Here is a 23730-nt window from a genome sequence, read left to right on the forward strand (position 1 = left end):
TGCCCTGTCACCCCCACTGGGTGAGGGAATGTGCTTCTGGACCTGGGGGGCGGGACAGGGTGGACGCAGGTCTCCAGTCAGGGATCAGTTACCTTAAGAGACCTAATCACCAGAAATATCGGCATGAAAATCAGATGAGACCAGGGATCTAAAGCTCCGCAGAAGTGAAAGGCGAATGTCATTTGTTGCTCTTCTGCCTAAAGGAGAAATCTGAATCATCCCAGGGGATTTTGGGCTTTCTGACTCTTTTCTTTATCCAGGTGGAAGAAATCATGGGTGGAGGATATCAAGTCCTTAAATCTCAAAGAGTATGGGGAGAAGTTGTGATTTTCATAGGGAAAGGGACAGGAGGAGGAGGATTTCGTTGTCATTTTGGACAGAGTCATAGGGAAAGAGGCTGTGACCACAGAGACCTGCAGCAGGACAGTGATTTCAGGAGCAGAGGAAGCAGGCGAAGGAGGTGCAGCCCTAGCTATTACTTTGAGAACTCCGGGGGGGCTCACACATACAGTCTGAGCAAAGACGTTTGCTACCATCGCCACCGTTGCCGCCATTTCCTGCTTGCAAAGCTCCCGCAGGGCTCTGGCCGCAGCACGTCCCGCCTCCGCCCGCCCTCTGGAGGAAGACGGTGGCGGAGCGGGAACGCGGGTTTTCTCTTTTTCCCTCTTCCAAGTGTGGGTGGGACTGGCTGGTTCTCACTTGGTTAGAGCCGTGATGCTGACAGCACCGAGGTCAAGGGTTTGGATCCCCATACCGGCCAGCAGCAAAAACAACAACAACAAAAATGTGAGATCACCTCACAGATAATTAATAATTGTAGTGAGGCCAATTAATGATTATAGTGTTAGCAGTAATCGGAATGACAATAGCTGTGGCAGTTGTGCTAAGTGATTTACATTCATCATCTCATTTCATCCACGCAGAGAGGGAGGTGATATTATTATTCCCATTTTACAAATGAAGAAACGGACTTAACTCTCCAATCTGCTGCAGGTCAGCAGCTACTTCTGCCAGAATTAATGTGCTCATGCAATAAACTGCCTAGTACTCTGAGTCCCGGTTCCTTAGCGCGGGTTCCTTTCCTTTGTCTTCCCCTGGGAAGCATCATTTACTGTTCATGACAAATGAGTTTGCATCATATAAGAGGCAAGGGAGCTGGCCGCACTGTGTATCTTGCCCAGGCAGATCCCTTCTGAGCTCTGAAACAATCCCCACTCCCAGAAAAGGAACTGGGACAGACACAAGATTATTACTGGATCTTCAGTTTAGGAATCAGATAGCTCCTTAGGTGAAATGCTCTTGTTCACAATCCACAGTGCCTACCTTCTAGTAGCAAGATATCTGGAAAGAAAGGCCAGCTGCCAATCCAAATGTTGCTTGGTGACCAAGAAATCAAAGTCAGGAGAGGCAGATATTTCAGGGCCTTTCATCCAGGTCACAGTAAAACCCAGTCTTGGAATAAAACATTGCATTTATTTATACCAGCCTTGTTTTAAACAAAATCTAAAATCTAAAATAGCCAAACATGTAAGGGGTTTGGATCCCTGTACGGCCAGCTGCAAAAAATAAAAATAAAAATAAATAAATAATAATAATAAATTAAAATAAAATAAAATAGCCAAACACAATACAATAGAATAAAAAATTATGACTAGGGCAAATTATGAGTTAGAAAAATCAGGAAAAAAAACAACAGTGAGGGTAATATATACATTATGTTGGGGGGAGATGTCACAAATTTGGAATTGAGCTCCCTAGCAGCCAGTTCAAAGAGGAAAACACAATCATTGCATGGCTACCAATGTCCATAAGGTAAAAAGAGGCCAGAGCCTCAGAAGTACGGCTACTCCTTTTTCTTAGACCAGGAGGCAGTTTTCCTTTGGTTCCCATGGACTGGCAGTGGTGTGATAAAGTGAACAACATCTCCACCACATCCTTACTATAAATACAAGTTTCATAGGATTTATTCATTTCTTCCAGTGTCCCTGTGACCGCTGGTGGCACCACGATCAGGCAGAATCAGAGCAATTCAATCTCATACTGGGTGCCAATGCGGTTGGTCCAGCTTAATCCAGGGATGGATTCTAGTGTAATCAGGAAATAGGTGGCACACGCATTCTTCCATCAAACTGACATAAGAAGTCTCTCTCTCCACCCATCTTTTGATATGTAGAGCATGACTGTGAGTTCAATATCATTATACGCTTGACGTGGGAAGCCACTTTGGGCTGCTGATTAAAGGTAGGTTACAACAGAATAGTCATGGCCAGGACATGCCTGTCTCCCTCCCTGCAGGGAGTAATGACTAAACAGCTCACAATTCTTGTCCATCGGGCCCCCCCACTCTCCTAGATTCCTTAAAGGTCATCCTCTTCTGCAGCCAATTTCTTTCCTCAGATAGAACATTGTACCATGGATTTGATATTTTCTTCTGTGATATTGTGAAAATATGTATTTAGTCTTTGTCCCCATCTCCTGACATACAACTGCTAAAATCCTTAGAATCTTCAACATGTGGGCTGGCTGGTTAGATCAGCTGGTTAGAGCATAATGCTGATAACACCAAGGTCCGGCGTGTACCAGCCAGCCAGCTGCCAAAAAACCAAAGAATATCCAAAGTGATGAGTCTTTTCGTATGCTGATCATGGTATGCTGACAGCCCCTAGGTAGCTTCTGGAAGGGAGCTGGTCACAGGAAAGACCAAGGTGAGTTTATTCCCACTGCACATCCTCTGGAGAAGGGAGAGAGGCTGAAGGTTAAGTTGATCACCAGTGGCCAGTCATTTAATCGGTCACTCCCATTATGAAGCCTCCATAAAAACCCAGGAGCACAGGGTTCAGAGAGCTTCTGTGAACACGTGGAGGTTCCTCAAGGGTGGTGCAACCAGGAGGGTGTGGAAGTTCTAATCCCATATCTCACCCTATGCATCTCTTCACCTGTATCCTTTGTAATATCCTTTATAATAAACAGGTAAACATAAATACATGTTTCCTTGAGTTCTGTGAGCAGCTCAAGCAAACTAATCGAACTCAAAGAGGAGATTGTGGGAACCCTAATTTATAGCTGTTTGGTCAGAAGTTCCAGAGGCCTGGACTCGCGACTGGAATCTGAAAGGGGTTGGGGGGGGAGTCGCAGGGACTGAGCCCTCAACCTCTGGGGTCTGATGCTGTGAGAATTGAACTGAGAGTCACCCAGCTGGTATCTGCTGCAAGCTTGCTTGCTGGTGGGGAGAAGTCCCCACACATTTGGTCACAGAAGTCTGTCTACTGTGTCAATGATTGTGCTTGCTGCTGAGTAAGAGCAAAGGAAAAACATACAGTTTGCATGTTTTTCTCAACAGTTTCCTTAGTTCTAGTCTCCATCCATGCTTGCTTCCCAGGGTTACCCTTTGCTTGGTGTGGAATATACTATAAAGCAAATGTACCTCACAAGTCCTGGTTTTCCAAAGCCTTGCAGTTTCAAATATTGATCTTGCAAGGACAGGAAATTTTCTCCAGGCTAGAGTCTCTGTTGCAAGATAAGAATTGTGGCACAGCAAGGTTGCTGGCTCAAAGACAGATGAGTTACTGATTGATATCTAAGTTGCTGGAAAACTGTAGAGGGAGAAGGAATGTTTGCTAAGATCAAGCTTGTGTTGATAGGACCACTTAATTGCCTTACTGGAATGTCATCTGGCTTGTTTCACTGAAAGTTACCAGCCTATACTGTTAAACTATAACCCCACCTATGTTCTCTTCCTGTAACTTCCTGGTCTGGAAAATAAATGCTGGAAGAGAACCCAAATTCGGAGTTAATTTCCTGAGGAAGGATTGCCTCTCACTGGAGGGTCCCAGGGAAGTTAACCACTTCAGGGCTTCTCACTGCTCAGAAGAGATGGGCTTTGAGTAATCCTTTTCATCTCCGTCACCCAGGGGAAATGGGGTGACAAATCTGTGGGGGACTAAGAAACACAAAGCAAAAGCTTGGATTTATTTACTCCCCAATTTCCTCAGCACAATTTGTGATTCTTTCCCCAGATGATGTCTCACTCACTGTGTGCAGATTCCCCACAACTCTCATTCACGGGTGATTATCATCTAATTTCTCAGAAAATCCTTTCCTGGCTGTGTGACTTTAGGCAAGTTACATAACCTCTCTGAGCCATATTTTCATCATTTATAAAGTTGATAATGCCTGCCTTGGAGGTTGTTTTGAATTAGAGTAAATTGTAATAATAGTAAGGGCAGCAAAAGTTTATTGAGTTCTTAATGTGCCACACACCGCACTAAGCATTTAACATGCAAATGTTTGGTTGACTCATCTCAACAACCCTATCTCACGGGAACTCTGATTATCCCCACTTTACAGGTAAGGAAACTGAAGCTTAGAGCGCTTAGTGCCTGGCCCATTAGTTACAGTAGTTATAACCATAATTATTCAATGTCATGAGAAAGGCACTGCAGGCAGGGGAGTTCAGAGGGGAGTCAAGAGAGACTTGAACAATGAGTTGTTTGCAGGTGGATGGGCTTTTTTGTTGTTTGGTTTCTTCTCATTATAAACCCAGGGCTGTATACGCTCCTTGAAAAAGTACGAAGTTGAAAAGTCCTGAAAAGCTTCCACCACCAAGGATTAACCACTGAAAAACACCTTGGCAGATCTTTCTCCATGAATATATTTTTTATAAAGAGATCAACCCATATGTCTATATTACTTTATTTTTTCTGGATATCATTTTTTTCTTTCCTGATTTTCACTTTGCTTTCTATCTTGTTCCTTCAGCCTCTCCAGTAGTTTAAAACATGGGCCTTTAGTTCTAGTCTAATTAGTGATGACTCTTAAATTTTTAACAAAGCTATTTAAATTTATATTTTTATTTAGCATCAAAGATTAATCAGTATCTTTGGTCTTCTCCCTGAACCAAACACACTTTCTCTCCCTTCCTCCTTCTATTCCCTCTACTATACCCTCCTAGGATTGTCCAGGTTTTGCTAAAATCTCTGGAACTGAAATCTGGCAAATGAATGAACCATGTAACAGGCAGAGGAAGGGGAAGTGGGGGTAACAGGAACAAGGTGCAGAGTGGCCAAGAACTGCAGGGTTGGCCAGGCAGCATTGCTGGCAAGGGCTCTGGTGCATTCATTGGCTCTGCAAATGCCTGCTGAGTTCAACCAGTGCTTTCTGCCCCAGCAGAGAGCAGGGCCCAGGGTGAGGACAAGGACTACAGGGAGCCACAGCCCGGAGGGGCAGTTGGCCACATATGAATGACCTTCAGCGCCAGATCCAGGCTCTGCAACCTGCCAGTACCTGAACAGAGGAGTAGTCTGACGGCTGACTTTTAGGAGGGGTTGGACGAGGCAGAGCCTGTGGGTATGAGGCCAATTAGGAGATTGTTGGAACCACCCAGGCAGGAGGCCACGAGGATCCCCATGTGAGAAAGAAGGGCATAAACAGGAAACACATTTAACAACTAAACAAAAGCACCTCCCTTGTGCACGAGGCTCTCTCGCACTGTGTCAGGCCCTGCATTTCCTGTCTTGGCGACTTGCCCGGCTGCCGGCTGCTGCCAGCCCCTGGCAACGCACAGCACCTGCACCGCGTCAGTGTGCTTAGCCGCCGCCTGCTCGCCTTGAAGAAGGCCCCGCAGGAGTTGCACTGGCCCCTCCTCGGCAGCTCTCCTGGGCCCTCAGGCTTCCCTCGGTCCTGCAAATGCCCAGGATCCCCCTCAGGGCTCACACAAGCCCCTCACCCACACAGGGCCGCCTCCCGCGGTGTGCTTTGTGAGAACATGCCGTCAAGCAGTCGGTAGGTTCCAGCAGGAAGGGATCACGCATGTCTGCCTCCCTCCTGAAGCCACGTGCCCGGACGTAACAAGTGTGCACCAGTGAAAGAGTGAACGATGTAACCTGTTCCCAGAAGAGTGTCCTAAAGTCAGTTGTTCTTAGTTGCACGTGACTAATAACAATATAAGTGACCCTGGAGAGGAGACTGAGGAGGTGTCAGGTAAGGGGAGTGGGCGGTAAAGAGCTTGTATCACTTTGCTGGGGCTGCTGTAGCAAAGTACTGCAAATGGGACAGTTTAAACAACAGAAATCCATTGTCTCCCTGTTTTACAGCTGCAAGTCTGAATTCGAGGTTTCTGAAGGGTTGATTCCTTCTCAGAGCCATGAGAGAATCTGTTCCACGGCTCTCTCCTGGCTTCTGGTAGTTTCAGGCTTTCCTTGGCTTGTAGATGGCATTATCCCTGTGTCATTACATATTCCGCCCTCTGTGTGTGGCTGTGTCCAGATTAACCCTGTTTATAAGGACATCAGCCATTCTGGGTTAGGGCCCACCCTAATGACCTCTTTTTAACTTGATTACCTCTGTAAAGACCCTACTTGCAAGTAAGGTCACATTCGAAAGTACTAGGGATTGGGACTTCAACATATCTTTTGGTTGGGGGACACAAGTCAACCCATAACAGGGTTGAATGTGGTCACATCTCAAATGACTGTAGCTCAAACAGGCCATAGCTAGGTGAGAATGACAGGTGGAAAATGACTGAGCACTTCGTCCTATCCCAACCTGAGGGGGGACACAAGTCAACCCATAACAGGGTTGAATGTGGTCACATCTCAAATGACTGTAGCACAGACAGACCATAGCTAGGTGAGAATGACAGGTGGAAAATGACTGAGCACTTCGTCCTATCCCAACCTGATGACTTCAAAGTCTCTACAGTGACCTGGCTCCCACGTCACTTCATGTCACCTGGAATGTTGCCTAAGTCACTCCCTCCAACTTTCACCACCCCCCTGTGACCTCCACACGTTCCTCGTCTTCATTCTCACACAGAACCTGATCCGGGCTATGTTCCCCTCCTTCAGTCTCTCCACAATATAGAAAGTCTTCATGGCTAATGAGGCCCATACCAATAACAGTAGGATACAACAAGCACATCATGTTAAGTCAGCGAACTCAATGTGAAGTGTCTTTCTTCAAAGTGGCCAACAGAGGAGGCAGCATTTTCACCACCAACTCTCACGTGGACCCCAGCGCCTAGGCTCTGGTTTCAAATACTGCTCTCCACTCACAGAAACCAGGACCCCTTAGAAAGTGAGGCTTAGGTGATAGCTGATCCCATGTCTCCGGGCAGGAGAGGATTAGGACAGGACTGGAAAGTTCTGTTGTTGCCAGAAAACAAGGATGCCTTCAAGAATATCAAAGAAAGTCTAAAGAGCACAAAGGAACCAACTTAAAGAGCTCCCGTTGTGCAAGTTGAGACAATTGAGCCTGAGAAGAAAGAAGATGAGAGAGGAATGATAATTATGGTTAACTAAAGTAAATTAAGGCTGTGGAAGGCCATGAGATCATTAGGGTACTCAAAAGATAAAGGTTAATATATAAATGGCACAAAAGATGGCTATATTAGAAAAGAATAGAGTATTTAAAATTGATTTTAATAAAAAGGGAACTGTTCATTTCATTTCTTCTATTAATTAAGTGTGTTTATAAAGCAAAGGGAATGGTTAGGAAGCCATGTAGCCCCACTGTCAGCATGGACTTTAGCAGAAGTAAGAATGTCTGAGGGGTGATGTCGGAGGCAATAATGAAAGAGAAGGCAGTTTCAATAGTAGGTACCAAGATGAAAATTAACCAAAAAACATACTAAAAGGAAGAGCTAACCAAGCAGCCCAATTTCCTCATCTCCTACAAGATCGAATACCTAGATTGCTCTGTGTGCAGCTGTGTGGAAGGTGAGAAAAAATGGGGGAGAGACACGGGAAGAGACACAGAGAGAGACGGAGTGGACCCCCCATTCATTCATTGTTGGCCGAGCGCCTCCACTGGTCCAGACACTGCTCTGGGGCTGGGGTGCAGCAGTGAGCAGAACAAAGTCCCTGTCCTTGTGGTGCTGACACTCTAATAGTCTGGGGGACACAGAATCTACACATGCAGATAGGAATGACTACAGAGAGGGGGGCAACCAGAAAGAGGGACAGAGACAAATAAGACCCTAAGCCTGAGAGAGTCACCTCAGGATTGTAGAAGAGACAGGTGCTGAAAGCAGGCAGCCCCTGCCCCTGCCCTGGGAGTCCAAGGTAGAAAAAGGATTGGTGGGGAGGCTGAGGTGATAGAGAAGGGAGTGTGGTTGGTGATAGGAAAGGTGGGCTGACCGGGAAGGTGTCCCAAGAAGGAATTCTTGATGCAGGATGGAGCATTATGGCAGATACTGGGACAGGAGGATTTTCTCTGAAAACCCCCACCTCCCACTCAGGCAGGCAGCCCCCCGTCCCTCGGGTTCTGGTGTTTATCCTCCTCCTGCCTGCTCTCCCGCAGCTGCCCAATCCCCTGGGACCTGGGGTGATTCCCAGGCAGTAGGGAGTGTACATGCTCCTGGGCCATCGAGGGTGAAACACACGGCACAGAGAAAAGAGAATCCGGAAGCCACATCCCCTGCAACCACTCCTGCTAAATTCTGTCCCGGCTTGGCTCCTGGGAAAACCAAAGCGAGGGCGGGAGAGACAGCAGTGCAAGGTGCGGAAGCAAAGAAAGAGACTGCGGCATCGCTTGGAGTAAAAGCAGCAAGTGCCTCCGCAGGTGGGGTTGTTGGCTCCCATGTTTTCCTCTCCCTTTCCCTTCTCCCTTTTCTCTTTTCCTTTATCATCATCTGCTATTTATTCAGCAAGTGCTCCGTCTGCGGTTCTCTGGGGCACAATGAGCTAAGTGATGCGTGTCAGGGAGGAGATCAAGGCATCCCCCGCTTCCATGAAGCTTGACCTTCTGGGGAACAAAAGACAAGCACAGACCACGTGAGCTTCTCCAGCGCTCTGTCTCTGAACTAAAGGGCATTCATCCCACCTGGCCCTGGTGCTTGCTCCCAGGACCTCGTCCTTCCCTCCTGACACAGGTGCCCTCTCAATGAGTCCCAGTGCCCCTCCTCCCCTTTTCACATTCCAGGACAATTCTGGAACCATCTCTCATGTTTTCCTCTCCCTTTCCCTTCTCCCTTTTCTCTTTTCCTTTATCATCATCTGCTATTTATTCAGCAAATGCTCCGTCTGCGGTTCTCTGGGGCACAATGCGCTAAGTGATGCGTGTCAGGGAGGAGATCAAGGCATCCCCCGCTTCCATGAAGCTTGACCTTCTGGGGAACAAAAGACAAGCACAGACCACGTGAGCTTCTCCAACGCTCTGTCTCTGAACTAAAGGGCATTCATCCCACCTGGCCCTGGTGCTTGCTCCCAGGACCTCGTCCTTCCCTCCTGACACAGGTGCCCTCTCAATGAGTCCCAGTGCCCCTCCTCCCCTTTTCACATTCCAGGACAATTCTGGAACCATCTCTCCCACCCGGCCAGGGTGAGACCATGAGGCTCCACCCTCAAACACTAGGGCTTTGGTCTCTTGCAAGGGATGGGGACAGCAAGAGAGCATCTGCAGGGGACCCCAGAGGGATGTGGGGGTGGCTAGGAAATGGGTGTGGACAAAACTTACTTCAGTGTGTGCCCAGAAACAAACACGCCGAGAAGAAGCAAATTCAATAACTGCTTTTGTTTTATTGAAGATCAACATGGGGGCCTTTGGGGGGCACTGAAGAGTGGGGGAAATGCTAATTAAACCTGGGTTCAGCTCACACTGCAAGGGGTGGGAGCAGGACTCCCTCCTTTGACTTCCATCCTCAGGTTTCCCCTTTGTCGTGCTCTAGCCCCACTGAGACCCAGGGTTCTGAGGACTGGGGATGTCAGCTGGGATGTCCCAAGAAGAACCAGGAGGTTGGAGAATTCTGGGAGGAAATTGATTATTGATACCTGGCTGTGGATGAATATTTCCCCAACTAGTACCTGGATACCGATTAACATTTCCCCAGCTGCCTCCTGGATACCGATTAATATTCCCCCAACTGGTACCCGGAAATTGATTATTGATACCCCAGATTCCCGCAGGGTGTGGCATGGGCCTTGTTCCCCACCCAGTCCCAGGACCTCCACCTCCCCAGGACACACTGGGATTCAGGGTCCCCCAGGGGTGACCAGGGAGAACCCTGTGGATGAGAGACCAGGGTGGGCGTTGAGCAAGGATTTCTCTCTGGGCTCCCAGCACATTAGAACGGGGGGGCCGTCTGGACTCCGAGTCCTGGTGGAAGGGTGAAGCCTCAGGTGAGGGGCCTGCAAAGTGTGCAAAGGACTCTGCAGGCAAAGGGCCGCTGCCCAGAGGGAGGGCGACAGCACTGGAAAGGTAAGACAGTCCTTCAGGCAGCACTTCCCCCAGGTGGTCCTCAGCCACAGCAGCCATCACCTGCCAAGGATCTGCAGAGGGCCAGGAATCCATGGCAGGCAGCCCCCCAGATGGAGGCCACCTCTGCCCCCCAGAACCTCCTGCAGGCTGGGCACCATCTGATGGACGAGCGTGGAGAATCAGAGGAACCCTTGCTAGATCGTTAGACCTCGGGTCTGGTTCAGGGCGAGGACGTTCAGAGTTGGAGGCACCGGTCAAGGAAGGTTGCCCAGGAAGAGGCAAGTTGGTCCCTAAATTCTGGGAAACTTTCTCCTCCACTACACCAATGCTCCGGGCAAAGAGTCCTGAGGGAAAAGGAAAATAAAGCAACCAGTGTTCTCTGATGTTTAGTCCCAGCACCCTCCCTTCCCTGATTCCCTGATTCCCTTCACCTCAAACCCCTCTACCTCCCCTTCGCGAATTCTTACTTTCCTCAAGGACCGGAGTGTGTACCATCCTGCCCCAGGGAACTGGAATTAAGGGAATTTTCCTTAATTCCCTGGGAGACTCCAGTGCCCTCCTGCTCATGGCTCGGGCATGGCCTCCTTACCTGGGAGGTGAAGACAGACCAGGAGCAGGCCCAGAGGAGCACGGCTCCCAGCCACGCGGCCCCACATCCTGCTCAGCTCCAGCATCTCCCAGCCCCGAGACAGCCAGCCCTTTATCCTGTGAGTGGGGTGGGGGCCAGCAGAAACAGGCCAGGCCAGTGGCTGAGGAGACAATAAATCTCCACATTCCACCCTCATTCCTTTTACAGCCTGTGGCAACAGGTGCCACTTGAATATCCTGAAGGAAGCAGGGTGTTTCCCCATCCTGGCTCCTTGCCTTGAGCGCCCTGTCCCTCTTGATCCAGGTGTCCTGGCTCACAGCTCAACCCAGTTGCCAGCCCTCCCCTTCCCCGGTTTCCTCCACCAAGCACAGGGAGACCTTCACCCCAGGTCCTAATCTCTTCATTGCCTCTCTCAGCAATAGAAACACATGGTTCTCCTCTTTCTCTTTGGGATCCAGATCATTCTCTCCCAGCACCCCTTTCTCATGCATCCCCAAATCTCCTTCACCTGGACCCCAACTTGCAGGAGGTTCAGGGGTGCAGACGTGGCCTCTCCTGAGGGGCTGCTCCTAGGCAAGACCTGGTATCTAGGGGAACGGGCCTGGTTCCTATCCTTACCAGATGATGATGTATTGATTTCCTGCTGCTGCTGTGACAAATTGCCACAAATTTAACAGCTTACAACAACATAAATTTATTATTTTACAGTTTTGGATATCAGAAGTCCAAAATGGGTCTCACTGGATTAAAATCAAGGTGTCAGCTGGGCAGTACTTCTTTCTGGAGGTTCTAGGGGAGAATCCCTTTCCTTGCCTTTTCCAGCTTCTGGAGGCCACCTGCATTCCTTGGCCCATGGTTTCCTATCTCTATCCTCAAAGCCAGAAACAGTAGGTTATTCTCACATTGTATCGCTCTGACTTCCTCTTCTGTCTTGCATGTCCACATTTAAAGACTCTGTTATTACACTGGACCCACCCAGATAATCCAGGATAATCTCCCTATTTTAAGGTGAGTTGACTCACAACCTTAATTCCATCTGCTACCTTAATTTCCCTTTGCCATGTAGTCAAACATATTCGCCATTTTCAGGGATTAAGACGTGGACATCTTTGGTAGTGTTGGGGGTGGGGACACCATTCTGCCTGCCACAGATGGTCAAGTGTATCCATAGAATATAAGAAACACTTAGAAAGAGTGACTGTTTCCAATTAACAGTAGAGGAGGGTATTTAAATGCTGTTGTTAAATGGCTGTGATTTGATAATTGTTGAAGCTGGGTGATGGAAGCATGGGGATTCATTAACTATTTTGTCTACTTTTAAATATGTTTGAAATTTTCATAATAAAAAGTGTCTAAAAGCCTTTGTTCTCTCCATTGCTTCTAAGAGGCCCCCAGTGTGGACTTCTCTGGCTGCCTGATATCAACACACTGTTAGCTGATTTTACTCTTCCGTCCTCATCTCCAGCCCCTACTGGAAGAATGAAGAGCTCCTCTCCTCTCCACTGGCCAATGGGTGGGGCTCAGTGGCCTTTTGGATGCCATTCGCTGGTTTTGCAAAAGCTTTCAACCTGGACCACACCAGGGACTAAAGGAGTCCCCACATCAAAAGGCGTTCCTCTCCCTGCAATTCCCATCTGCAGTCCCCGAGGGCCTCGATTCCTGCCACTGGCTGCAGTCCATGGGCCAGATACTGGACCAAGGTTGACTCAACAGTGATTACAGAAATAGGACTGTTTTGGATCCCTGAAGGTTGGCTCAGCTGCCTAAAGTCATTTCTGGTCCATGTAATACATTTTTGCTGGTTCTGGACTTGGACTTTCAACAGCTCAAAATTCAGGACCAGCTAATACCATCTCAAAAGGAGAGAATGGGTTAGATCCTAGGGTACAGGGAAACTCCTTTGCAGCCATTTGGAGGCTCTGAGAGGTGGCCGGTGCTTGGGGGTGAGGCACAGCCCTCTCCGCCCTCCTGGCACATGAGAACTTCCTCGGCCTCAGAGTCTCCCCTGCCCATCACCAGGATGTAAGTGGCATGGCCCTACCCATGCTCTCCACTCCTCTCTTCTCCCATGGAGGCCACCTCTCCTTCTCCACTCAAGTGCTCTGCCCGGTCACCTCTCACCTGGGAACCACATCATTCATGGCTCTCACTCTGGAACCATAGCAAAGCAGCGAGAGTGTGGAGGTGGAGAGGACACTGCTGGCTCTGTCCTGCATGGGCTGGAGCCTTTTTACGCAGGCCAGTGAGTCACTGTGCGTGGCTGCACTCCCTGCCGTGCTCCCATCCTGTCTTTTGCTTTCTCCACCCCCAGCTCCCAGAACAACACCTGCCCCAGCTCCTACTCAGTCACTAGGAATCTGGTCTGGGTTGTTGTGTCCCAGCCTTCCCAAGGTTCCAGGTGTCCCAGAAACACAGGAAATCTACACTTATGACTCCCAGATAGGATGGTGTCTAGAAGGTGAGACACGCAGATGATAGAGAAGGAGCCTACGTGGGGAGGAAGGATCTGGGAGACCAGGCAACCTCTGCTTTCAGTTCAACAAATATTTAAATATTGTTTTCCTCCTTTGTGGGAGGAGCTGTAAGGTATAAGAGAAATGCTGGTCAACTTATGAATGAAAATAGGGACCTCTAAAGGCATAGGAGGAGCACTACCCAGGTTCTAAGAGGAGACCCAGGACTCCAAGAAGGCAAAAAGTCTGCATCTAGTTCACAAAGTTTATTGAGCCATCTGTCCAAAGTCCAGAGAGAGCAGGGAGCCTGCTCCAGTCTCTGAGGATGTCCTGGCATCTCCCTTACAGGGAACATCTGAGCATTGAGGCGAGTGGCAGCCAGGAATGGGGCTGAGATGGAGACCTCGAGAGGCAGGGGGTCTGTTGAAAACTGATCTCAGAGGGCGTGGTGGGCTCTGTAATGGAGGGTGGAGGTGGAATTGGGATTGAGAACCCATTTCATTGACCAGATGGTGAAGAGAAGTCAGTAAAAAGTGGTCATTGTTTTCAGATCATGGTTTGGACTTTGCTTTATTTGGCAAAGGGGGAGAGGAAAGGGGAGTCCAGGCATTAGAGGTTCTCTGGGAGCATTTGAGGGGTTCTCTAGTCAACGACCTGAATGGGTATTGTTGGTCAACAGACCATCTCAAGAAACAGCAGGGGAAATTTCAAGGGGTGGTTATCTGGCAGAGGGCACTGCGGTGTAATGGAAATCTAAGCAGTCAGAGAGAATGAGGAAAGGGATTTGGAGTCTACCACTTTGGGTACATGCGGTAAGAAGTGATAAGGGAGAGTCCGCAACATTAGGGTGGTGGAGGAAGTGGAGCAGCTGTCTTGGGAGGGAGAAGGGAAACTGAGCTCGCCCTATGCCTGGGCCCCTGGACTGCTCCCAATCGGGTGGTGGTGTGTGTGTATATGTGCATGCCTGTGCAAGCACAGATGCAAAACTGACTTATGGACTATCAAGTAACCCTCCCTGGGGAAGGAAAACTTCAGGGTCAGCAAGCTGGGGCCCCAGGGGCTTCACTTGGGCCAGGACGTCCCGGATGGAGCGGCAGGGAATCCTTCCAGAGCTGCTGGGGCCACAGGGCTTGGCACCAGCAGAAGGATCAGGTTGGGGAGAGCCGTCAGGACCCCCGCTCAATGTCGAGGAGGAGACAGAAGTGCAAGGATGACCAGAAGAGCTGGACTTGCTGCCACAAGGCTGAAGGATGATTTTGCCACCGGATTGGGAACTGGAGCTGCCGCTGAAGGAGCCGGTGCCTGATGGGGAGCAGGGCCCCTGGGAAGCACTGCCACAGGGATGGGAGGATGACCCAGAATTGACGGAAATGCTAGAACTGCTGTGGACTCTAGAACTGGAGGGGGAGCAGGGCCCCTTAGAGCCTGTGAAACCAACCCCACAGGGCTGGACCCCGCCAGAGCCCACTGGCTGGAACACGATGGCTGAGGAAGCTCCCGACTGGTAGACGCTGGAACTGGAAGAGCCATGGCTGGGGACGATGGGGTTGCTGGAGAAGTATTTGCCCTCCGAGATTGGGGGCCCAGCTGCAAAGGAGGGCACCCCTGGAGAGCCTTTGACAGGGTTATCTTTGGTGAAGTAGCCCACAGGGTAGATTTTACCTCCACTGTAGGTCATGCCTGGGACCAGATAACTATTAGAGGAGCCACCCACCACCTCATAGCCACCATAGGATTTGTCTACAGAGGTGATGGGGGGGCAGGGCTTGCCTGGAAGGCCTCCACTGCTACAGGGGGCACCTTGAACCACTCCAGGGCCACCAGAGCCATGCTGCTCTACTACCACCACCACAGGCCTCTGGCCCCCTGACACAGAGTGGGAGCTGGAGATGTAGGAGCCAGAGTGTGAGACGATAGGCCCCCCACTGCAGGGAGAGTCGGGGATGTCGGAACTACAGGGACGCAGGTTGGAGCTGACCTTTTGGCCACTGCTGCTGGACATCCCATAGCTTTGGGAAATGGAGGAGCTTCCTCCAGACTGGGAAGAGCTTATTAACAAGCGGGAAGAATCAGCGTTGGTTGGTAGAGCGGAGCCATGCCCTGCTTGGTAGTTGGTGATTCCCGACTGGGAACTGCTGCTTCCTGACTGGGAACTGCTGGATGCACCTTGTAGACTAGAGCCAGATCCGGAGGAGTAGCTGGTCTGCGAATACCCTGTTCCTGGCTTAAATGCCGAAGATCCTGAAGAACTACCCTGGGCGGCACTGGATCCACTGGAGCCAGCACCGGAGACACCAGAACCACTGGAGCCACCACCAGAGCCAACACTGGAGCCACTGGAACTGGAAATGGAGCTGCTGTAACTGCTGGAGACACTGTGGCTACTAGAGCCACCCTTCCCAGTGACACAGGGGTCATTGGGGGAGGTGATACGTGTGGGATCCTTACAAGGGTCTGAGAAGGTCCCGATGCTCTTAGCCAAGGTCCCTGGGGAGGAAAGTAGTGGTTAGTAAGGGCCAGGGAAGCCTGCCTTTCTCCCTCACCTCCCAGTCCCATCTCAGTCATCTGCCACTCTGATTTCTCCTGAGGGATCCCAGGGAGAGTCTGGAGGTGGAAAAAGAAAGGAGAACTGGCTGTTGTCTCTAAAGGACACTGAGATTGCAGAAAAAGAGCATTTCATTGTTCTGAGGGTGGGGAGGAGGCCAAACATCTACCAGAAAATGAGACTTCAAAGTGGGAGGCCTCAAAGGAGCACCCTGAAGATAAGAGGGAAGGGAGAAGTGGCAGGAACAAATAGGTCTAAAGGAAAGGACCCTAAAGAGACAGAGTGGGGAGACTGAGACTCAGAGGTGGGGGCATAAATCGCAAGGGAAAAAAACCCTGGGCCACACCGCAGGGGACCAGATAGAAAAAGACAAATGCAAAACAGTGGAGGGCTGAGACTGGAAGCAAAAATATAGTAAGAGACGATGGGAAAGGGAACCTGATAGCAGAAGGGCTGAAATAAAGGATAGGGTACGTGAGGGCTAAGATTCGGTCACCAGCTTCCTCACGAGAGTCCAGGCTTGGGTAAAAGGTGGAAATCCTGCTTCCTGTCTCAGCGCTGGCCCTGCCAGTACAGCTGGGTGGGGGCCAGGATGTGGGGGCACCTGTTGCTTCAGAACCTGCTGGTACCAGTGTGACAGGACACCGCACCCTGAGCCACCCCTGCTCTGGCGGGCCCAACCCAGGGACACCTGGGTGAAACCCTCCTCCAAGGATAAGGACCTTTATCAGTTTCCCTCCCTCCCCACCCAGCCATCACACGCATGCGCCTGCCTGGCCCCCCACTGTCATCACACGCATGCGCCTGCCTGCCCCCCACCCAGTCCACATCTGACTTCTGACTTCACTTCCCTCGCAGATGTGAAACCACTTCTTTCCTTAACTGACCCTTTGCTCCTAACACCCAGGCTCAACTTACCCCCATCCTTCCTCCACGACCCTCTTTCACACGAGTTTCCTCTGCCCATCCCAACTCCTTCAGGTCCCAAGTGGCCTGGACAGAGCCACATACTAGCAAGAGACTAAACCCGTTGAGCTTTCACTTAAACTTTCAGAGAGGCTGAAACTGCCCTGCCTTCCACACAGCATTACTATGAAGACTAAATGAGGTTATCTATGTGGAAGATGCCTTTAAAAACATAAAGCATTAGACGTTATGATTTATTATTGCCCTCATCCTTCAGCCCTCCGCCAGCAACCAGATCTCCAGGCTGTGATGTCCTCCTTCTCTCCTCAGAAAGAAATCCTCTGCGCGCACCTTCACGCCAAACCCCAGCACTGCCCACAGCCCTCCACTCCTCTGCACAACCCAGCAAGCGTTCCCTCTCCTCCTCTGTTCCCCCAGACACCACACACCCTGCACTCCATCCACCCACCAGACCTTGCGGAAAGTCACAGAAACTCCTCAAGGGCTGCAAATAGCTGGTGGTCAACAGCAGAGCCCAGGAGTCACCCAGCCTGGGGTTTGAATCCTGGCTTCACTGCTTTCTAATTTGTGATCTTGAGATAGTTTCTTAACCTCTCCAAGTCTCAGTTGTTCTTATTTGTAGAAAGGGAATAACAAATCTTCTCTCAAATGGTTCTTGCAATGATCAAAAGTGTTAATTTATATAAAGTGTTTAGAATGGTGCCTAGCACATAAAAAGAGCTCTAAAGCTGTTAATAATTACTGTTACTATCAAATATCCAATCTTCATCTTCTAGCACTCTCATAATAATAATAACCGCCACCACCAATAGTTATATAACCCTCTAGAATTTCTAAAGCACGTGTCATATACATTAGAGATGCACAGAGAGACTAGAGCTAGGTGTTATTACTGCCCCCATTTTAGAGTTTCAGAAACTGAGGCTCAGAAAGTTTAAATAATTTGTCTGAGGTGACAAAGCAGTGAGGAGCAGCCCTTGGACTCAAACATCAGGTTCCAGATCCCCTGCCCTTCCCTGCTTCTGGGTCCTTCCCTGGGCACTCCCTCCCAGGCACTGGATAACCCCCTTTCCCTGGCCTGGTGTCTGTGTCCCTCCTCTCCCTCCCGCTCCCAGGGCCCCCAGCCTCCTACCTGGCAGGAGGAGACCAGCCAGCAGCAATGCCATCATCCCTCGCCCTCCCACACGCCCCATCCGGGGTGCCCGAGAGGAGCCCATCTCGGACTGTGCAGCCTTCTGACTGACAGCAGCTCGTGGACACCCAGGTCCTTTATGCCAGGGCTGGACATTCTCTGAGCAATAGTCACTGTGGGGAGGAGAGGAGGGGTGGAGGGGGTGGATGCCCCAGGGAAGTTGGTGTGGCTGGGAGGAGCTGGAGTAATCAGCCTGGAGCATCTGTCTACTCAGCAGCGGTGGTGGTTGCAGTGTGGGGTACCCATGACCACAGGGCCCTAACGATCCTGCCACCTGACTGGCCTGCCCCTGGCTCGTCATTGCCTAACCTGGAACCAGGCACTCTGCCCCAAGTGGGCGGCCACTCTCACCATGGGACCCAGTCGCCTGCCTCCCTCACTCTCCTGCCTCCCCTGGCCCGACCTGTCCAGCTCCCATCCTCTCTCCACTCTCAGCAGACTGGGCATTTCAGCTTTCCCTTCAGCACTGGGTAGCTGCTCCAGCCCCCATACACCCCATGGTCCAACCCCACCGGGGCTCCCATCCACAGCCCTGGATCTGCTCCTTCCCTTGGGATCCCATCACTCAGCCTCCACTTTCTTCCTTCAGATATGAAGACCTGTCCCCACCGCCTAGTCTACTTCCTTCCTGTTCTCAATGTCCAAGTACTAGGCCCGCCACACACCTATTACCTGTCCCCTCAGTGATTGAACCTTTTCTCTCTCAGAAACTGGGCACCCGCATTCTGAAAGCCAGTTCCCTGACCTCTGCCTTCTGGGGAACTCCCCGGACAGCATGAGGGTGCTGGGTGTCAGGGCCCAGCCTGGGGAGAGGCCTGGGCTGGGGACCCCAGTCACAGCTGGGCCTCAGTTACTCACAGGTCACTCACAGCCTGTCCCCCACGCTGGTGACCCAGGCTGCAGTGTGTGAGCAAGAGGCAAATAAGGTTAATTGGGAAGGTGGTGGCCCCATTAGCTGGCTCCCTGGCCTGGATGAGTGAACAGGAAGCAGCCAGCTCGTGTCTGGGTAGTTTAAAGGAGGGCCAGGCAGGATTCTGGGTCCCCAGGGATGGAGGACCGGAGTCCTGGCACCTGCGAAGTGGGTGGTGCATTTCCCTGCCTCCTGCTCTGGCCCTGGATCCACCCCAGCCAATGAGTCGCTCACGAGTATTGCCCAGAGTATCAGTATCAGTATCGGAGGGAGGGGCTGGGAGCCGTCGGGTGGGTCGGGCTGCCCTCTCCTCCCCCAGGCTGCCTCAGCTCCCCTCGCCCAGACTCCCGTCTCCTCACCAGGACAGCTCCATCCCCGGAACCCGGGGTCGGTCCTCCCCCTCCGTCTCCCTCCTGACATGCCTCTAACGCCAGCCAAGCGCGATGAAGGAAATGTCCTCTACCTGTGCTGTCTGACGCGGTAGCCACTAGCCACACGAAGGAACTGAATCTTTAATTTTACTTGATGTTAATTTAAATGTAAATAGCCACATGCAGCTAGCGGCTACCTTCTAGTCTACTCCTTGATTTTCCGCCAGCACTCGGAGTGGGAGTGGGAAGGAGGAGGGGCTGTGGGGGGTGCGGGGAGAGGAGGTAGCCGATGGCGTCCCCTGAAGGCAGGTGCCGCGGGGGACACGCGCACGCAAGGCGGGCTTTAGGCAACTCGCCAAACCTTTCTGAACTTCCATTTCTTCATGTGTAAAATGAGAATCTTTTAAGCAATGCCTGCCTCGTAAGGTTTTTGTGAAGATCAAACAGGAAGCTATCAGAAAGACTAAATGGCAGAAGGGGTGTGTCGTCCTGGCACAGGTGCCGCGCAGTTGGGGCCCTACAGCTGCTCCCGTCAGTGTCCCCCCCGTGGGGGAAAGCAAAACGGATGGGTTCACCCCACGGCCCACAGCCTGGGGCTCTCTCCCCAGCCCAGCGGACCCTGGAGGAGTCTCCTCTGCTCCCTTCCTGCCTCATACAGAGCGACAGACACAAACATGAGACAAGAGACGCTATTTAAAATGATGTCGCTGTTTTTGAACGTCGAATGCTCCCTGCGCTCCTCCCTAGACTCTCAGGCCCGGCTCCGTCTAGGACGTGGGGAAGGAGACGGGGGGCTCCGGGAGCGGGCAGGGAGTGGCCGAGGAGTGGGGGGCCCTGTGGGCTGGAACACGCTGGGCTCGTGCCCAACAGTGGGTGGGGAGAAGCGGAGGCGCCGCGGGGCCTGCGGGTTATTCTTCCCGAGACAAACCTCTCCTGGCCGGCCAGAGGGGGCGAAGTTTGTCCTGTTCTCTCGCTCGCGTTCCTCCCGGCTGCCGTCAGGCCCCGGCCAGTCTCTCTCGGCCTCCCGCCATCTCCAGCCACCCACGCAGGCTGGGGCTGCAGCCGCATTCCTCCTCCCGGCCGCCCTGTTCCTCGACGGCCCTGCCCACAGCGGGGCCCTCTGAGCTCCAGTCCACTCTCCCTGCTTCTTACTGAAATCCTTCCTGCCCTGCTGTGTTTGACACGCTGCTCACCATTTCTGTCAGCTCAGGCGGTGAAAACCTGAAGCTAATGGGGCTGAGGAGGGAAGGGAAGGACATTGGCTGAGCTCCTGCACAGGCCAGGGTCACCTTCCGGGAAGCTGGCCGGTGTGATGATGTCCACAGTGGTGCAGGTGCGTCTGCTGCATCCAATAGCAATAGATTCTACTCCTGACCCTACTGGTGAGAGCACAGCCCAATGGGTGGACTGGGTGAGAAAGTGTGGGTGGCACAAAGCACCCTCCCACCCCCAGAGAAAACAAGCTCAAAGCATGCACCTTCTATAGGCAAGAGATGGGGGTCCCCGCCTTGTATTTATGAACAAGGCAGGTCGCTGTCCACTCTAGCAACCCTGTGCCTCCATCTCTTCTGTGCCAGGCACTGGATCACCATATGCGCTCCCGTGCTATGCTTTGGAAGTAGCAACAAGGAGGAAGACAAATCGTCCGGCTGGGGACACCGAGCATAGAGAGGAAGCTAGAGTGGAGGAGGAGCAGGCACTTGTCTGCAAGGAGGTGGCAGGACCTTTCCTGGGCCTTGAGGAATGGGAAGAGCGGGAGCAGGCCGCTCAGACTCAGGGCCCTCGCGGTGCTTAGGGTTTATCAAAGCGAGTGGACAGCCTGTGTTGGTGTGGGAAGCACATGCAGCAGGGCGAAGAATGGACAGGCTGCTTGGCCAGGATTATAGATGATCTGCAGCAGCAGGCTAAAGGAATTTGGCTTTTATGGAAAGTGGAGTAAATGTGGGAGGGCACAGAGAACCAAAGGACTTTGAATGGTCAAAGGGGAAGCTTGGGGCAAGAGAATCACCATTTACTGATGGCCTACTGCAGCGCCAGATGCCATCCCGGGCATTCGACATGTGTTTATTCTCACAAAAGCTCCCTGGTGTAAGTGCTTTTTCTCCCTTTTTCACAGGTGAGGAAACTGAGTTTCAATTGTTTGTCCAAACCGGCTGCTAACAAGCAAAAAATTTGAAAAGACAAACCTAGGCCTGTTGGACTTCCAAGCCCACATAGATCCCATTCCTCTGAGCAGCTGGTATCGTGCTATAAATCAATGAATGGCAGCGGTTCATGGACAGACTGCAGAGGTTCCTTAAGTGCTGTAAGAATGTGTGCAGAATTCCTTGTGTGTGTACATCTTCCCAGAGAAGATTTCATCTTCTATCAAATTATCAAAAGTTAGGAAGCTCTAAGTGAGAGAGACTGCAGCACACGCTGTCCCTCCCACTCAGCTTTCCTTCTCTGTATTCATCTGTGGATCTAAAAGTTAGGACAGAAGTTCTAGAACAAGTGTTTCATGAAGGGGTCCTTGGTAAACCTGGGGCTTAGGATTTGGAGAAGGAAAATGGATGAACAAAGACAGGAAGAGAAAAGCCCTGAAAGAGGAGCGTATTTTGTTTGTTTGGGTTTTGTTTTTTGTATTTGCAGCTGGGCACACGGGGAAAGCAGCCACCCAGGCCACTCTGGGGCTCCAGGACCTGTGGGCTCCTCCCCTCCCTGTTCCTATCTCTGCTCAGCTCTTTTCCTCTCCATCACACCCACTCCCCCATGTGGACTCACCTCTCCAGTTCTAACAACACCCTCCTCTCCCACATGGAAGCCGGTGACCCTGGCCTACTCCCAGTGGATTATATCCTCTGAGTTGTTTTTCCTGTAGTGGGGATGGGGGCCCTAAGTCACCCACACTCTTCACCTGGTCCCTCTGGTGACAGAAGGAGAGGACGCATCTGTGCGCAGGAGTTCCTATCCCTCTGTGCTAGGATGGGCCCTCCTTAGCCCAGATGCTGCACTGGGACTGGCTAAACTTCTCAATTCAGTTTTAATCTCACCTCTCTGCCTTCCTCTTGGGAATGCCCCTCACATCTGCAATTTTTTTCCCTGTGGTAGACAATCTGGGAAAGAATCCACATCCCCCATGGTTTCAGCTGTGACAGAAACCATCTCCCCCTGGGCCGAGTGCTCCATGGCAGTGGGCAAAGCATGTGTGTTCACTGAGTTCCCAGCACTTAGCTGTGGTAGGCACTTGGCAGTTTTTGGAATAAAAGAAGGAATGAGTGTGTTCAGGCCACACACCCCCTTTCTGTCTTACTCAGAAACACATCTCCCTCCTCTCTGGTTTCCATGAGCTCTGCTCCTCCCGACCACACCTACTGGGTGCAAAGCCCTCTCCAAGTGCTGCAGGGTACAACTGATGTCCGAGGCCTTGTCCCCAGGAGTGCTCAGTTGGGGGTGAAGGGCAGATGGGTGTGCTTGGCTCTGACACACAGCCACTCTTCCAACTCCCTGTGCTCTGTCCCACCCTCATTCCTCCTGGGTGACTGTCTGCTCTAAGCCATTCTTCACTGTCCTGGATTATCTCTATTTTTTTGAGGGATGCAACATGCTTCCATTAACAAATAGCAGAGCTCACATGGCCATAATGAGGAAGTAATGGGATTTCCCCCTGGACGAGGCATTAATCTGATGCTGGGGTGGGGTAGAATGGTGCTGTGTAATTTAGATATCCCCTAGAGGTTCTGTTGGTGCCCGCTCCTCAGTGCAGCATGTCACCCCTAGCTGATAGCCACTGCTCTACACCCATCCCTCTCCCTCAGGATGCTCAGTGCAGCTGAACTCAGCTCTACCTTCCTTCCTTCCTCCTTTCCTCCCTCCTCGGCTCCCTCCTGGATCATCACTCTCTCCTCTACAACTGCCCTCCTGGAGCTTGGCCTGATCAGCTTCTATGTCCCACCTTCTCATGCCCTGCTGGCACCCTCAAGGGACCCAAGGCACCACAGAGGCACATGGGTTTGAGGACTAAGATCAGGGCCAGGTGCACCTTCAGGCATTGACTTCTGAAAGAGGAAGAATTTGGCAGGTGGAACTCCACCACCAGGCTTTCTGCTGCCCATTCTTTTCCCTTCACCCACCCTTCCCCAAAGCATCAGGAGTCAGCTGAGAGATAGTCATGCTCCTGAGGCCCAAGACTTTGCCACTCTGCTGATGTCACATCACATCTGATTTGGCCACCACCCTCTTGTCTGGTGAGGAGATGCATTACAGAGGCTGTGATTAGCTCCCAGAGTAATAACCATATCTTCCCCTTCTCTGCTCTGTGGAGTGAGTGCTGGGGAAAATAGTGCTCATTGCCTGCTCGTCATGTGCACCTATTAAATAGTCATTCTTTCCACTATGGATACTAATGCTTTTTATTGCTATTGGTCACACAGAATTAGAGACTCGCTCCCTCCCTGATCCAGGAGGACCATGCAGGAGAGAGTAAGAGGGAGGGCTGTGAGCTGTCTCAATTTGCTCTTAGGAAGAGCTGGAAGAACTTGGATAAGGAGGGACTTGGACCGGGAGGGAC

General features: G+C 51.3%; 2 protein-coding genes across 2 annotated transcripts; both read right to left on the reverse strand.

Moving 5' to 3' along the window:
- Positions 1-9660: 9660 nt before the first annotated feature.
- LOC103606645 (chromosome unknown open reading frame, human C6orf15) lies at positions 9661-10850 on the reverse strand. Its single transcript, XM_008591209.1, has 2 exons — positions 10784-10850; positions 9661-10538 (listed from the first exon to the last, which is right to left on the reverse strand). The coding sequence occupies exons 1-2, from the start codon at positions 10848-10850 to the stop codon at positions 9661-9663; spliced, it is 945 nt and encodes a 314-aa protein (XP_008589431.1).
- A 3377-nt stretch (positions 10851-14227) lies between these two features.
- Positions 14228-17925, reverse strand: CDSN (corneodesmosin). The gene is made up of 2 exons (XM_008591210.1): positions 17841-17925; positions 14228-15723 (listed from the first exon to the last, which is right to left on the reverse strand). The coding sequence occupies exons 1-2, from the start codon at positions 17923-17925 to the stop codon at positions 14228-14230; spliced, it is 1581 nt and encodes a 526-aa protein (XP_008589432.1).
- Between the last annotated feature and the right edge of the window lie 5805 nt (positions 17926-23730).

Source organism: Galeopterus variegatus, unplaced genomic scaffold (assembly GCF_000696425.1).
Source record: "Galeopterus variegatus unplaced genomic scaffold, G_variegatus-3.0.2 Scaffold6762, whole genome shotgun sequence".
NCBI classification, from domain to species: domain Eukaryota; kingdom Metazoa; phylum Chordata; class Mammalia; order Dermoptera; family Cynocephalidae; genus Galeopterus; species Galeopterus variegatus.

Bases quoted from the DNA above. Each gene is read 5' to 3' on its own strand.
- LOC103606645 (XM_008591209.1), bottom strand. From the start codon at position 10,850: ATGTGGGGCCGCGTGGCTGGGAGCCGTGCTCCTCTGGGCCTGCTCCTG. The intron at 10,539-10,783 runs GTAAGGAGGCCA...CTTTTCCCTCAG, and splicing joins GGTCTGTCTTCACCTCCCAG to GACTCTTTGCCCGGAGCATT.
- CDSN (XM_008591210.1), bottom strand. From the start codon at position 17,925: ATGGGCTCCTCTCGGGCACCCCGGATGGGGCGTGTGGGAGGGCGAGGG. The intron at 15,724-17,840 runs GTAGGAGGCTGG...TTTCCTCCCCAG, and splicing joins GGCTGGTCTCCTCCTGCCAG to GGACCTTGGCTAAGAGCATC.